The sequence below is a fragment of the Sceloporus occidentalis genome, unplaced genomic scaffold (assembly GCF_023333645.1).
Source record: "Sceloporus occidentalis isolate IW3139 unplaced genomic scaffold, rSceOcc1.0.p SCAF_214, whole genome shotgun sequence".
In the NCBI taxonomy this organism is placed as follows: Eukaryota; Metazoa; Chordata; class Lepidosauria; order Squamata; family Phrynosomatidae; genus Sceloporus; species Sceloporus occidentalis.
In genome coordinates, this window is record NW_028317194.1 from 149,437 (window position 1) to 164,964 (window position 15,528).

At 44.2% G+C, this 15,528-nt stretch overlaps 1 protein-coding gene across 1 annotated transcript; it reads left to right on the forward strand.

Moving 5' to 3' along the window:
• Nucleotides 1-2,041: 2,041 nt before the first annotated feature.
• Nucleotides 2,042-9,105, forward strand: LOC149277419 (ubiquitin-associated domain-containing protein 1). Its single transcript, XM_089502926.1, has 10 exons — nucleotides 2,042-2,179; nucleotides 5,255-5,375; nucleotides 5,635-5,708; nucleotides 5,851-5,958; nucleotides 6,365-6,467; nucleotides 6,568-6,676; nucleotides 6,812-7,037; nucleotides 7,265-7,351; nucleotides 7,528-7,666; nucleotides 8,990-9,105. The coding sequence occupies exons 1-10, from the start codon at nucleotides 2,042-2,044 to the stop codon at nucleotides 9,103-9,105; spliced, it is 1,221 nt and encodes a 406-aa protein (XP_089359052.1).
• The last annotated feature ends 6,423 nt before the right edge of the window (nucleotides 9,106-15,528 follow it).

Genomic DNA, 15,528 nt, shown 5'->3' on the forward strand with positions numbered 1-15,528 from the left:
GTTTCAAGAATAAAAAAAGACACTAAAAACACACATACCACATATTTTATTTTCTATCTTCCTGTATGTGATTAACCATTTCTCGGTAGAACATTCATAACGAGAGAGACGTCACGGGTACCTTTCAGCACCACGGACAGAGTCGGTGTTCCACCAAATCTATTCAATAATAAATGTTTTAATATTTAATTAATTAAGAATTTTCCTTCAAAAGGTAACAAAGTAACCACCTTCCTCTTTTTTAAAAGGTTGGTTTTAAAGCAAATTGTAAATCTTAGAACTTGGGGGTTCTAGGTTCAAGCGAGAAGGTAACGTTCTTCCTCGTTCGCTTCTCCCAGTATTCTCCCAGTTACAAAAAATGTTCCAATGAAAAATAGTGGTGGGAACCTCAGCTGCTGCAGAGCTCCAAGGAGAGTGTGGCTGTCAATCATCCTTTACTTTTTAAGACATACAACGAGTCCTCAAAATGTCGGGCCATGATTGACAGCTCCCAGGATACTTTGGGGAAGCTACTGCTGTGTTCCTTTCCAATCTCTGCCCCTCTCCGCTTTGCTCCCCCCCCCATGTCTGCCGCTAGCCCTCGGCCAAAGATGCCTATAAAAATAGTCCGCTGCGGCCCCCCCGGGAAAGGTTCAAGCTCTGGACTGCTGCCCTTTTGCTGCAAGGCTGGAGAACATTTTTAATATGTGACGCACGTGACTTAAGAGCCGCTGAGTCAGCATTTTTGTAGAAAAAGAGCAGCGCATGCACTCCCAGGGTGCGTTGATGGAGGAGATCTCGTCTCCTCCGCTGGCTCCGATAATGTTAAACCATCTCTTCTAGGAGACGGCAGCATCTGGAGAGTCAGTGGGAGTGAGCTGTTCCTTCGTCGTAAACTCCAGACCCAAATCTACGCGCCTGGCTCAGACAGAGAGTATTAATGGGTCATTATCCGCACCGTGCGGTCGGAGAAATCCCATAAGTGGGTTGGTTTTTTTTTTGGTGGGGACTTGATCCAGACTTGATCTGGAATTGCCGGGAAAACGGCTAATGAGTTAATTAGTTCCCAAAGGCAGCCGACAAGGGAAGGGGAGCGGGTTAGCCTTCTACGTCCAGTCCTTAGGGGCAAACAGCCCTTACAAAGGCCGTCTCAGCCAATCAGCAACAGTCAGTAACTTAACAGGGGAGAGGAATAACCACACACACTGCTGATACCCCCCAAGATACAATGTTACTACACCAGGCATTGCATGGGTATCCAGTGTCTGTGGCAAGGTGTATGGAAGCTCATGGTACATATGGGGCAATTAGACAGATCTCCAATATAAACCTTAACAGTATATATAACAACCTCCCCCCCCCCCCCCAGGGACAGAGGGCGCAATGATTCCCATTGGGGAATAAATATATATAAGCACAGCGTATACTGATATTGAGGGTCTGCGGCTTGAAATTAGGTTTAATATGGCAGAGGATGACATGTTGGCGTCTGTCATTCCAGGGTGTCTTGCTTTGTCAACGCACTTCCATGTACAGCCACCAGGGGTCGCAACCCGACCAGGGTCCGCACACAACGCCACCATGACACAGCGATACAGACCGTATTCACTAAGGGCCAAAAAACTCTGAACCAAGTGTTTTAATGGCATTGTATAATAATATTTGTAAGTAATATTTCATATTGTTATCAAGTTATTTGCAACATGAAGGGGGGGGCAAAGTATCCGAACAAAAGACATCAAAATCAAATATTGTGAAAGATAATATAATAATATATATAAAGTTAATGATAATAATATAAGTAATAGATTGGTAACAAACGTTTATGTTGAAGATTGAGAAGACTGTGCAGTGTACTAAGCACTCCCCCTGGTGGAGCTGGCTGGTATTGTAGCTGCTGCGGTGTCACTACATTTCCCGGCATGCTTCGGGGTCACTTCCGGCTAGCTGGGCGCGCAGGAGCAGGAAGGGAGTCTGTGTGCCAGGGACGGCTGTGAGTGCATCGCGTCTTGTTGCCCCCCCCCCCCCGGGCACCGTGTCATGCCCCAGGCACCCCGGGACCATGTTCGTCCAGGAGGAGAAGATCTTCGCCGGGAAGGTGCTCCGGCTCCATGTCTGCTCTGTGGAAGGGGCCGAGTGGCTGGAGGAGGTCACTGAAGACACCACCGTGGAGAAGCTGAAGGAGAAGTGTCTGAAGCATGTGAGCTGGGGGCCAGGGGCCACAGGGTGGTGTGGGCCGGGGACCAGACTACCAGAAGGTTCTGGGGGGAGAAGGCCAAACTACCAGAAGGTTCTGGGGGGAGAGGGCCAAACCACCACAAGGTTTTGGGGGGAGAGGGCCAAACCACCACCAAGGGACTGGGGAAAGGTCCAGACCACCAGAAGGGTCTAGGAGGAGAGGGACAGACGCTTGAAGGGACTGAAGAAGAGGACCATACCACCGCAAGAGACTGGGGGGGAGAGGGTTACACCACCCTCAAGGGCTAGGGGAGATTGTCAGGCCACCACCAGGAGCTAGAGGGTAGGGTCAGGCCACCACTAAGGTGTTTGAAGAAATGGGAGGGAACCCTAAATCTTTCAACTAAAAAGGAGGCGAGTCCAAGGTTTTTTGTTGAAAGGAAAGAGACCCCAAGGGGAAACTCCTAGATTTTTCAAAATAACAAGGAAAAGACAAAAAGCTTCGGAAAAAAAGGTAGTAACGTCCTAGACCTTCCGAGAGAAGGTGGATAGTTCCTAGACCTTTTGAAGACGAGGGAGAGTGCTAGAGTGTTCAAAGGACCTGAGAGAGAACTAGACCTTTACAAGAACGGTGTGGAGAGTCCTAGACCTTTCAAAAGAAACAGAGGAGAGACGTCAGGGGAACTTGATTTTTTTTAATGACTAAGGGATATCAGACGAGACTCCCTTGCCTTGCCGCTTCTGCATCACACATGACGCCAATCACATTTAGCACGTCCCCAGAATGTTACCGTATACACTACCTTCGAAGGTTTGGGGTCACTGAACTGTTTTCACGGAAAACAAGGACGTAACATAATTACAAAAGGGTTTCTAAAGATCAATTAGCCTTTTAAACTTAAACTTGGATCAGTAACATAACATGCCTTTGGAACACGGGAGTGATAAAGGGCCTTTGGAACACGGGAGTGATAAAGGGCCTTTGGAACACGGGAGTGATGGGAGTGATAAAGGGCCTTTGGAACACAGGAGTGATGGGAGTGATAAAGGGCCATTGGAACACAGGAGTGATGGGAGTGATAAAGGGCCATTGGAACACAGGAGTGATGGGAGTGATAAAGAGCCTCTGTACGCTCATGTTATATTAATGGCCAAAATCGGCTTCTCTTTCAAATACAAGGAAATGTCAGTGACCCCACACACTGCTGAACGGTAGTGAATATATTTAAATTAACATATTATCCATTACTTGCAGCGGTGGGGCAATTCTTCAAAGATGATTTCAGCTCTGGGCAATCGTTATTGCAGTTTGGCCACATCGGCTACTTTTAGTTTGTGAGCCACGGTTCTGCGCATGACTAGAGGTCTCGGCATGAAACGCTGTTGCTAATGTCAGATGATATTGTTATCATGTTACATCGTAGCAGATCGGTGTCCTCAGAGTTCCGCCGATGAATGGGTCGATGGCTTCGGTACATTGAGGCATGTGGCTTATCTGATGCGATTATTACATATTCCTTACCGCCACAGGACAATAACTGAAGGATATGGAATACGGTGGGATTATAAATTCATCAGGTAGGGTAGGTAGAACGGCACCTATAATGATCCCGCTTTGGGCATCTCTGGATTTGAGGGACCTTCTTGGCCAGCTGCTGCCTTTCTCATTAATTTCCTCTTTAAACCCGGATGGAATTCCTGCCGGCTCTTGATGCATCGCTGAAATGCACCATTAAACCCTTTAACGTCGTCCTAATATATCGTTGAACTTTGGTTACCTCTGCAATACGGTTTAGAGGAGCTTCCCCGGATGAGACGCTGGTTGTCACCATCGTCCTTTAGATGTTTTTCTGTCTTGAGTCCCCTCCCCAGCCCCGACGGTCAGGTGATTGTAGAAGAATTACCCTCCTGGGCATTGCGTTCTTCTCTTAACCCCGTATGTGTCACCTGATCTTTCTAAGCAGAGCATTATTAATAGCCCAGAAGGCTGCACTACTCCCCTTTCTCCAAACTATTTATAGAGGGGATTTGACCCATCCAGAATATACTCTGAGTATCGATTCCGTTCCTCCTGGGAGCGAGTGAGCCCGACATGCATAGTACTTGTCTGTCATGGCTGTACCTCCAGCCTCCTGGAACTCAAGACAGAAGGGGTGGATGAAGAAACAACACGAGAAGTTCCAGAAGCGTTGACTATTCCTTTTAAGAACACCGTACAACTCAGGAGCCGTAATTCTTACACACACGCTTACTCCGTTGAGTGGCACGATATTCTTTTAGTGTCTAGTAGGGCTGCTGACGTTTCCTAAGATGCCGATTGCCAGATGAGGAGAGGACCCTGTTTGGGTGGGACCCTTTAAGGAGGGAAATATGAAATGAAGTAAGAGAGCGTAGAGTAGGTCTACTCGGTAGCAAGTAGTCCGGTTAGTTCTATACGGAAGCCGTTCGCTGTTTCAGGCTGAATACAATGTAACCATTTCCATGATGATGATAATAATGTAACCTCTTGTCGTGGTTTGTCGCCTAAGATCATAAGCGTAACTTTTTGTCCAGGTCTTCTTCCCCCAAATTGTGTCGTTTTCTGAGTCCGAGAGAAAAGAATTTCGGGAACGTTTCCCCGGGGCTGATGTAACGGTTTTGGCGCGGGTCGGGAGCTGTTAAAGTAGCGAGTATGCGCCTGTGCTCGGCGTATGAAGCCGCTGTGGAATTAGGGACAGTAAAGGCTGATGTAACGGCTTTGGCAGGGCGTCAGGAGTCTTCTCCAAGCCCTTTAAAAGCTATTTGCGAGGTCCTGCCTGTGATGACACCCGGCGGAGCCGGAAATGGCCGACCTTCCCGGAAAGCTATTAAAGGGAAGCCTCTTCGTTTTACACCTAAACAGCCAATCGTTCCAAACAATCGAGGAAACCTTATGGTTTTTGGACCAGAAATGGATTGTTTAAACCCTTTTTTTTTTTTTTAGTTGACCCATATCGGGAGAGTGAAACATAGAGAGAGAGAGAGAGACAAGAAGATCTCAGAGGTTTCTCCTGTAGGATTGTGTAGCGGGTTTGTGAGTTTCCACTCGTTGTGACTTTGTTTGCCCCCCCCCCCGCAGTGTACTCACGGCAGCCTGGAAGATCCGAAGACCCTAACGCATCACAAGCTGATCCACGCCTCCTCGGAGCGGGTGCTGTCCGACACCAAAACCGTCGCCGAAGAGAACGTGCAGGACAAAGGTGGATGTGTCCGCTTCCAATAGATTGTAGCCCCCCCTTCTAGCGGGCATATGTATTATATATATATATATATATATATATATTGCACTTTTACATCGTCGTTGGGGCATTATACTCGGCGCTGTGCTTTCAGTGCTGTGCGTTACCATTGTGTCTGTGTTAGGAATTTATTATATATTTTTTTAATTTTGCGTTGAGGGGGGGGTGTTGGGGGTTTGATGATTTGGTTCAGTTTCTCATGGTTTCCTTCTCTCCGTAGATGTCCTGCTATTGGTCAAAAAGCGAGCCCCTCCACCGCCACCCAAGATGGCTGATGTGTCAGCCGAGGAAAAGGTACAGCGTCTCGGGCGTCCTAACAATTCCGTCGGGAGGTGGTTTAAGGTTAAGCGCATGCTTTGTGACCCGCCGGGGGGGGCATCAACGTCCTTTTTCGCCCCGTAGCGTCTTTTAAGGGTTCTGATTTGCCTTTTTGCAGAGGAAGCAGGAACAGAGCGCTCCGGACAAGGAAGCCATACTCAAAGCCACGGCGGGCTTGGCCGCTCACAACACGGATCACACAGTCACGCAGCACAACATGCGAGATGTGAGTAGCTCGGCGTACCCGGCAGCCTTTACAGGAGACAGAATCCTACCCCCTTCAGCCGTGATCGACGCGGTCCCGTGTGGACAATACTATCCTCCTAACAGTGGTGTCGAAATAGCCATGAATTATCGCGTGTGCCTGCATAGCCATACGCCTACCCCATGCATGTTCAAATACCCTCGCTGTATTGGCCTCTACCACTTCTGCTGGGAAGGCTGCTCTGTTTATCTACCACCCTCTCAGTAATACATCTATGCATTTGTTCTAGTGGTGGCTTTCGCAACTTTCATTTTTCAATCCAATATCAGAGGTGACGGAGAGCGGCTTACTGCGGTTATTTCAACCCAGGGGGGAAACATTTTTAATATACACAAAAGAAAAATTAATAATTTCTGTTTTCTTCCAGTTCCAAAGCGAGCTGCGGAAGATCTTGGTGTCGTTAATTGAAGTTGCGCAGAAGCTGCTGGCCCTGAACCCGGATGCTGTGGAACTCTTTAAGAAAGCTAACGGTACTCCTCTTTATCTGGGCTAACATGGCAAAAAAAAAAGCCGACATTTTTAGTTACAAGCTTGTAAAAAAAATAAAAATTAAATGATTTATTATTTCAGCCATGTTGGACGAGGATGAAGAGGATCGAGTGGATGAAGTAGCACTGAGGCAGTTAACGGAGATGGGGTTCCCAGAAAGCCGGGCCGTCAAAGCCCTCCGATTAAATCAGTAGGTAGTTTCCGCTTTACCCGGTTTTGTGGTTAGAGGTTCAGTTCCGACAGTCTTGGCCTCGGCGGGGAAGCGGGTTGGTACCATAACGGACTAAACGGCAGCTTTAGATTAAACTGTGCGTTTGTCACGCAGCATGTCGGTAACACAGGCCATGGAGTGGCTGATCGAACACGCGGATGACCCCATGGCTGACGCCCCTCTTCCATGCGAGAATTCCTCCGAGGCGGCAGGAGGCTCCGCGTCTAGTGACGCCGAAGCCACAGCCAGCCTAGGAGCCACCGCCGAGGACCCCAAAGACGAGCTCACTGAAATATTTAAGAAAATACGAAGGAAAAGAGAATTCCGCCCAGATCCCCGTGTAAGTCACACCCCGTCCCGACTATAAACAATAGCTTTCGATAATGTGTTAATATTTCCGTTTGTTGCTTTTGTTGAGTCTGAGGGAAATCATTTTCTGTTGCACACATCACTTCCTGTCCTTTGCTCACAGCAGCTCTCAGTTGAGCAGCTGTACAGGTAGCCCCCCCCCTTTTTCTTGTAAAAAAATAATGGAAGCAGATTCCAGCGTCTCGTTCTTCCCCGCAGGCTGTCGTCGCGCTCATGGAAATGGGGTTTGATGAAAAGGAAGTGATAGATGCCCTGCGTGTGAATAACAACCAGCAGGACGCAGCAGTGAGTATACGTCCCCGAGAGCATCGACGAGGCCGGCGTGTTGGTGCGCTGGCCGAATGGACGGAGATATTTAAATAGATACGGTTTGGGGTTTACCGTCATTCTGGGGAAATACCGCGCGCTTCTTTAATGACCTCCTTGGGTTTCAGGTTCCTCTCGCCGTTTTTGTGTTTTAGTGCGAATGGCTGCTGGGAGATAAGAAGCCGTCGCCGGAGGATTTAGACAAAGGAATTGATACCTGTAGCCCTCTGTTTCAAGCCATCCTCGACAACCCGGTGGTGCAGTTAGGTCTGACCAACCCTAAAACACTGTTAGGTGAGTAATTACGTTAAAATGAACTTTTCGGAAATATTGCCCTTTTTCTAAAACCAGTTGTAGTTTTTCCCCCCATAATATAATATTTTCAGGCAGCTGCATATTAGCCATTTGTATGAAGGGAACTATAGAATGAGTCCGTCTTAATCACCCAGCTGGACACTGGCTAATGAAAGTCTACGGACTCATTAGCATTGCCATAAAGCGTCAGCTCGGTGTGGTGAGCCGTATACACTACTGCATACAGTGCCGGGGGTTATATTGCTGTATACAGCGCTGGGGGGGGGGGTTACTGTATACAGGTTACATGCACAGTACCTGTACATGTAAAAGTAATAGCGTGGTTTGATAATGCATGGCCCTTGGGGTAAATGGTCTGAATGAGTATATGTTATATGACAAGTAATCCCCGTACGGTTGCATCACCAGCTGGTGACCTTTCTGCTGTTAATGATAACCGGCCTTTACCGTGCCAGACATCCGATCTCGCGCTTGGCAAGGTTTAAATAGCAGCACTTGACATGCCATGTCCTTACGGAGGCAACGGCCCTGTGTCCTGAGCTAAAAAATAAATCACCTTCTAGATACCTTTCGTTCTACGTAATTCCCACGGACATCGCTGTATTAATAAAAATAAATAAATAAATAAAGCCATTTCCGATGTTTGAGGTTTGTTTATTATTCTTCTGAAAAGTCATCTGGTAGAAGCTCCTTCTAGGGTTATTGGAATGCCTATCCATGTCAGGCTTCGGGTTTCCAGGCTTCGGATGTTAAACTACAATCTTGCCCAATACTTAGTATGGTAGATGAATAAGTGGCACTGGTGCTTTAAGGCCAGCGGTTTTACTCACAAAGTACACGGCTGCCCATCAACGATAATCCGATCATTGTACCTGCTGTATATCTGAGACCGACCCACCTGGCTGCCACGGTGACAGACTATTGGCATAAACGATAGAACAGCTCAGTCTTAATCACCCAGTTGGACTCTCTGACTAATGAAAGTCTATGGAGGAAGGGACTTCATTAGCATTGCCGTAAAGCTTCAGCTCAGTGTGGTGTTTGAGCCGGGAAAGTCACCCAAAATATCACTTGACTGACAGCAACGGCACAATCAACAGAAACTGGCAACAAATTGTTCTTTACATTCCGTTACTTAATCTTCTACGTTTTGAATGAGCGTTTATAAAAATCTATAAATATTGGGCTTTTTATAACAAAATGCTAGTTAAGAAACACTTCATAGTGTAATAACACGTTTCTTATTTCAGTGCTTAAAATGTATTTATTTTGCCTTTTTTTTTTTTTCCTCCCCACCACCAGCATTTGAAGACATGCTCGAGAACCCTTTGAACAGCACCCAGTGGATGAATGACCCGGAAACCGGGCCTGTAATGCTTCAGATCTCTAGGATTTTCCAAACCCTAAACCGCACGTAGGGCCGGCTGTCCCCGGAGGGAACGTCCTTCTGCGGGGTCTCCCGGAATTTGGGGGACTTTTAGGAAGGGGAGGGGTGGGGGCACCGAGTGGGATTACCGCATCCCTTCATTCTGCTCTGGAGCGTCAGTCTGTACGTTTTTATTAACCCCCGACAGAGAAGGCGAGGTGACGCCGCGGCGGCGCTCGTAAAATGTGGAATTTTCGCTTTATCGGTTCAAACAATAACACCAAATTATCGGGGTTTGCGTCAAAAACAGAAATGAGAGAGTTTGCAGGCGAGGCAACGTTCGGAAAGGGTTAATCTCGGAAGATGGCCCCCCCCATTCGATCTTCTTAAAACCGATTTCGGTTGGTGAGACTTCTTGAATGTCTTCAACGCCGCTCCCCTGCAAACTCGCTCTTTAGTGAATAAACCCCCAAAATATCCCGCGCCGTCTCCCCCCCGAGAACACGCGACATATCATCTCCTTTTTGGCGGCGCCGTACGAGGGGAAGGTGGTACAGTGGAAAGTTTATCACATCCTACACTGTTGAGGGATCCAGAAAAATAAAGAACCAGATATTTAACGTCATATCATTTTAATCCCTAGAAGAACAAAAAATGAAGGTTTTTAATATTTTATCCGATTCCGTGTGGGTCTTATTTTATCTTTTGAAGGAAAAAAAAATGATCTCTTTTTCATATGGTTCCTGTTTTCATGACATCATAGAATTTGTGTTGATTAACCCATTAACTGCCCGAGAAGCCAGCGCTCCGTGGGTGTTGGATCATACCCGAAAAAGTGGTATGATCCAGCCTAAGGGGGGTTTAAAAGGTTTCGAGTTCCCTCCAGATGTTTCGTAGCACAAATTTTGTCCTTATTTGGTTTTAAGAAATCCTCGGTGTTTTCGGTCATTCCGCTAAAAGAATTCCATGCGCGTTTTTTTTTGTTAATCTCTGTATTTCTTAAGTTGCAAGGTTACCTTGGCAACTATCTTTAAGGTCCTTTAAAACCTTCTCCGTGCATTGATACAAAACAATGTGCATTGAAATAATAAATCCCCTTTTAAAAATATTATATATAATTTTTTATTTTATTTTTATTAATATACTCTTTCTTGGCTATTATGGCCTCTTTTTGGCTTCATATTACACCGGCCCGAGATGTACCCGAGAGCTGCGTTATACATTAAAGGTATCACTCTATGGCAAAGTCAGTTGGCAACCGGTCCTGTCCCCCCCCCGTTACCGTAAAGACCCCCCAAGAAAAAGAGGGGCAAAGACTTTAAAACAACTGTCTTGAAAGTCCAGTCCACGTTACGCATCAATATTAATTTAGCAAGAATTGTCATATTTAACAAGCATTTTTATTTTTTTTTTAAAGATAAGAATTTGCTTTTTTTTTTTAAATTTATTTTTTTAAGACAAAATCTAGTTGGGTATTAGTGATTAAAACGCTATAATTTTTATCTGCGTTTCCCCTGCAAATAGTCGATCTGTTCTGATAATGGTTGCGTTCCAAACTAAAGAGGTTTAAAATACCAAACAAAATAACCAAAATTAAGAAAAAACTGTAAAATCCACGTCCTTCTTCCAGAAATGTCAGGTCTGATAGCGGTTTCGGGAATAGTATTTTCCGATGGCTTATAATAATTCGCATTATAATAATATATAATTTCCCTGGATGTTGAGTGAGAGATCCCGTTTAACCCTTTGTACTCAGGGAGGTGAACAAAATTCCTAATTAGTCCAAAAATGTGCCCTTTTTAAAAAAAAAAAAAATTTTGTTCGATACATTCCCAAAAATACATACAGGATGTGAATTTGGCTAACCGCTGATTACACGGGGTGACGTAAAGGAGGGGTACATTTGAAAATCATGGATGTTTTACCCTAGAAACGCGAGCTAGCGCATGGAAGAGTCGGCGACCGGCCACTAGGTGGCGCTCACGGCTCGTCCTCCACTATAGCTGTTGTGTGATTGGTGGTATCCCACGCTGCTGTCTTTGAGTGTAAAAACCACAATAATCTCTCCCAAAAACCATCCTACTCTTCCCCGCAAATAAAAAAAAATAAAAAAATCTGATGTTCTCTTGGTTTAACCAAAAGCGGGGGGGGGGGGGCAACTTTTGGGGTGAAATCACCCATTTCTAAGTCCATAAAGGAATTTTATGGAATAAAAGTTTGTTCTCAGGGCTAAATGTTTCTGACGTCGCCACTCGCTTTTTTGTTTCGTTTTAACAATTCTCAGATCGTTTTGGTGTAAATACGCCGGAATCGATACACTCGCGGCCCCAGAAAATGTTACATTTTTAAATTGCTTGCGTACGATTATTTGGAATGGCTACTAAATGGAGATTTTCTAGATGGCCTCGTGACTCGGAGAAATCCGATTTTAAGCGGCTAGCTGTATGTGAAAGTGGGTGAAATATATATATTTATTCCTTTTTGTAAATGTGGACTTTTTTTTTGAGCATTAAAAGTGTGCCGTGCAGTAAAATGTTTAAATTTGAATTTTTCTTTCATCATAATTCTGATATATTTGGTTTTTATGTAATATTTGGGTCCCAAAATCCTCGTTCTGGAACTTCACCATCCACCCACTTTTTTCCCCCCCTCCCCCTTGTGATGTCACCATGATGCTCCATAGGTAAATGATCACTTAGCTCATTTGCATATGGGACAGCACAGCATAAAAATGTCAAAAATCCTGTTTATTTTGGGGATAGATTTGCCAACTCCGCATTTTTCTTTGTAATTATTATTTTTGTATCTGTGTGGGAAGGATCGTTGTGTTTGTTCGCATAATGAAACAGCTGGGATAACATTATTACACTTTTTTTTGGGGTCCAAACCAAGCGTTTATCACACACTAATATTTTTGTAACTTAAAATACCCCTTTCGAAGCCATTTTTTAACTTTGGGGGGAAAAAGGTCATTTTTTTGCCACGTAAGCATTTAGCAAACCGATCCCCCTGTCCTCGTAGAACTTTGCTTTTGTGAAGCGGTTCATTATTAATTTTGATATAGCGCCATCAGATGCCGCAGCGCTGTACAAAGGGTAGACAGGACTTGGTATATAACGTAACAAGATGACGTGCAGGAACAGGGGAGGAGGGGCCTGCGCACAGGAGCTTACAATCTAGAGGGAATTTGGCTTTAATGGCAAAGTCAATCTTGGTCTTTTATCCAAAGATAAATCTTTTTAAAAGAAAATCCCCAAATCGTACTTTTAGGGATTATATTTTATTTAGGGTTTTTAATGTTCAGCGACTCAAACGCCTCTTTAAATAGAATGTGAAGTCGTTTTGCTGGATTTTGGGTTAAATCATTTTTGGTCCAGAAAACCTTTTGTTTCGCGATCTGCTGACCTCCGCCGGGGAACGTGGCGACTTACCTGGTGGTACCCGCTGGGCTCTGCATGCAAATGAGCAATTCACCAGGGCTGCACTATATGCAAATTAAAACTTCTTCACTGTAGTTCATTTGCATGTGAGGGCTGTATGGCACTCCGTGCGTTCTTTTTATGTATACAATTATCTGTTGTGTTTAAATTCAATATATTTCAATATATCTCTTTTTTTTCTCACCTCCAAACTTGTTGTTTGCGTTCTGTGGGCGCGACGGCCTCTTCCAGAGCAGGAAAAACCGGACTGTGACTCAATAAGTAGATGATTTCCATCTGGGAACCTGAATATCGCAATGGCAAGGCGCTACTAGAATTATGATGATTATTCCTCCCCATTGCCACTGATGGTTGCTGATTGGCTCAGGCAGCGTTTGTAAGGGTGGGAGGAGAAGGGAGAGAAATTATTAGGCTGGTTTTGCCAAATCACATCTTCCGAGGGGTAAAATATTAAAGTAAAATATAACGTGAAATAATATATTAATAATTATAATAATAATAACAATAAATAATAATAATAAAAAAGCAATAATAGAAAGCGTTCCACTTAATAGAAAATATGTGTCTTCAGCGATGGAAATCAGGGTCTGGTGATTTAACGGCGCGTTTAATATCCACGTCGAAGAAGCCTAGTAGGGCTTTGGCTGTTCTAGAAGACCAGGTGTGAAAAAAATTTGGAACCTGGAACATAAAAGCGAATGAATGAGGCGTTCCGATAAGAGCGATTGCTTTACGTGCCAATAAAACAAAGCTTCTCTATTGCCACATTGTAGCCCCCTCTGCGGGAGGTAAGTTATACCCGCGGGGCGAGGGGGAGGCTATTTTTGGAGGCCAGCAGGTGCCGAGTGAGAAGCTTTAACGTAGGGGTTATGTATCCAGTTTAAATCTCGTTACGTAAAAGATGACAGCGGTTTAAAGGTCAGGGACAAACCTTAAACACCCGGCGGAGAGAGAACCTCTGGATGCGGCCTGCGGACACAAAATGTGTTTTTTAGGTACAATTTAAATTGTAATGAAATTATTATTTTTATTATTAAAAATATATATATATAATTATATAATTTTATAAATATAATTAATATTTTAATTTTCTTTTTACATTTTTTTATTATTGTTTAATTAAAAAAAAAATTCTTTCAAGAAGCAATTTAAGAGGTTAGCCCATTGCTAGAAAATGTTATATTTAAAAAAAAAAAAAAAATGGTCTAAATAAATATGAAGTCACCTAAAAAGTTAGGGTAAAGTGCAGATCCCTCCGACCCCTCTCCCTAAAATAAAACTGTCCCTCTACGGCTATGAAAAATATAAGGGTGTGTGTGGGGGGGCATCTAAGTTCCATGGAACATTCCGGACATATAGCAACCAGGCGAACTAGACCACGGCTGATGGTCGGGTCTCTTCTACTCGCTCAACCAACAACCGAAGAAATCTTAAGTGCGTTCTACGATGCTTGTATCGGCCGAGATGCCGTCTCCTAGCAGCGCACAGACACACGCTTACCTTTCTCTATGTTTACAGGTCTCCGCCGGCGGTGTGAAAGGTGTAGGGATCACAGGCGCTTGCGCAACCCGACGCCAGGCGTTGCTACTTTCGGATTTCACTTCCGTGAGTGCGAGTGAGCAAAGACAGCGAGGTCTGAGAGTCAACAATAATCAGGGAGCGTTTGGGCACAAAGTAAAGTTTACGTAAGAGCGGGGAGGTGGGAGGTCCGGGCCCAACTCACGTCTAATAGATGATCTGCAGCGCGTTTCAAAGGGATATACAACCTGTTTGTTTGTTTTTTTCTTTTGTTTTTTTTTTTATTAACAAAGATTTAAAAAAAAAAATTAGGGTTTTGGGTTAAGTTACTCCAAATATATATAAAAAAAAAAAAAAAAAAAGTACAAATGCTTCACTTTTGTGGGTTTTGTGCCATTTTAGAATTTTTTCCCCGTTACGTATATTTTCATTCAGTATCTTCCACCTGTAAAAAATGGTTTTTTATAGCAAAATCGTAAATATGAATTTTGGATTTATTAGACACGCCTTTGAGAGATTTCCTGATTAAAAAAAAATCTCTACATTTATTTTATCAATGTCTTTATTTTTTTTGCCCATTTCTACCCATCAAATAAAAATTCTGAAAAATAAATAAAGAAATAAATAAAAGTAATTTTTTCTGCCGCGCGGAAACGCCACTTAGTTGTAACGTCCCCCAAATGGGTTCTCTCGCACGAACGCCAACGTCCTACCTGTGTTGGCGGATTTACCGGCTCTCCTGCTCCGCGTGACACCGACGACAAAAGACGAAGCCATTCAGACATGAATCACGTCCACAAAAAAACAGAATTACGCAACCGAAAAGTCTTTAGCTATTATTTTAATGACTGGGCGCATCTCCTCGGTTACATCATCGTATAATTGCGATTGCGTTAGAATCTTAACAGATGGATACAATGTTGTTTAGATTAGTCGTACGTTGGGTTTCTGCCATCGGGTTCTCCTTAAAGCTTTGCTGGCCTTTAGTTCCTAAGTAAGCTGAGGATAGCGATAAATCATGGATTTTATATTGATGACATCACAACTTTATTATTATTATTGTGAGTTTAGTGTTAGAGATACCAATCCCCAGATACTGCAATGTAGCGTGGAATCCGCTTTCTTACATCATCAGATTGTGAATGGCAGACAAGGTATCAGAATGAATGTAGAGTCAGGTCTGGTAATGATGTCATCAAATTTTTTTTTAATTAAATTGACATTTCAGGAAGCGTCTCAAACCTTAATTAGTCGTTGGTCTCGTCTTAGATTCAGGAGCCGTATGTCTATCCCATGCATGTTTAATACCCTCACTGTATTACCCTCTACCACTTCTGCTGGGAGGCTGTTCCACTTATCTACCCCCCTCTCAGTAAAGTAAAACCCCCCTTCCATTCCATCTCAGCCTCTAGTGTTAGATTCCAGCCTCTCTTGTCACCTGCAATCATAAAGGTAGGTCTGCAGCACTTAGGGGGTTAATTTAAAGGGCAACGTGCTGCATTTTTGTCTCCCACCCG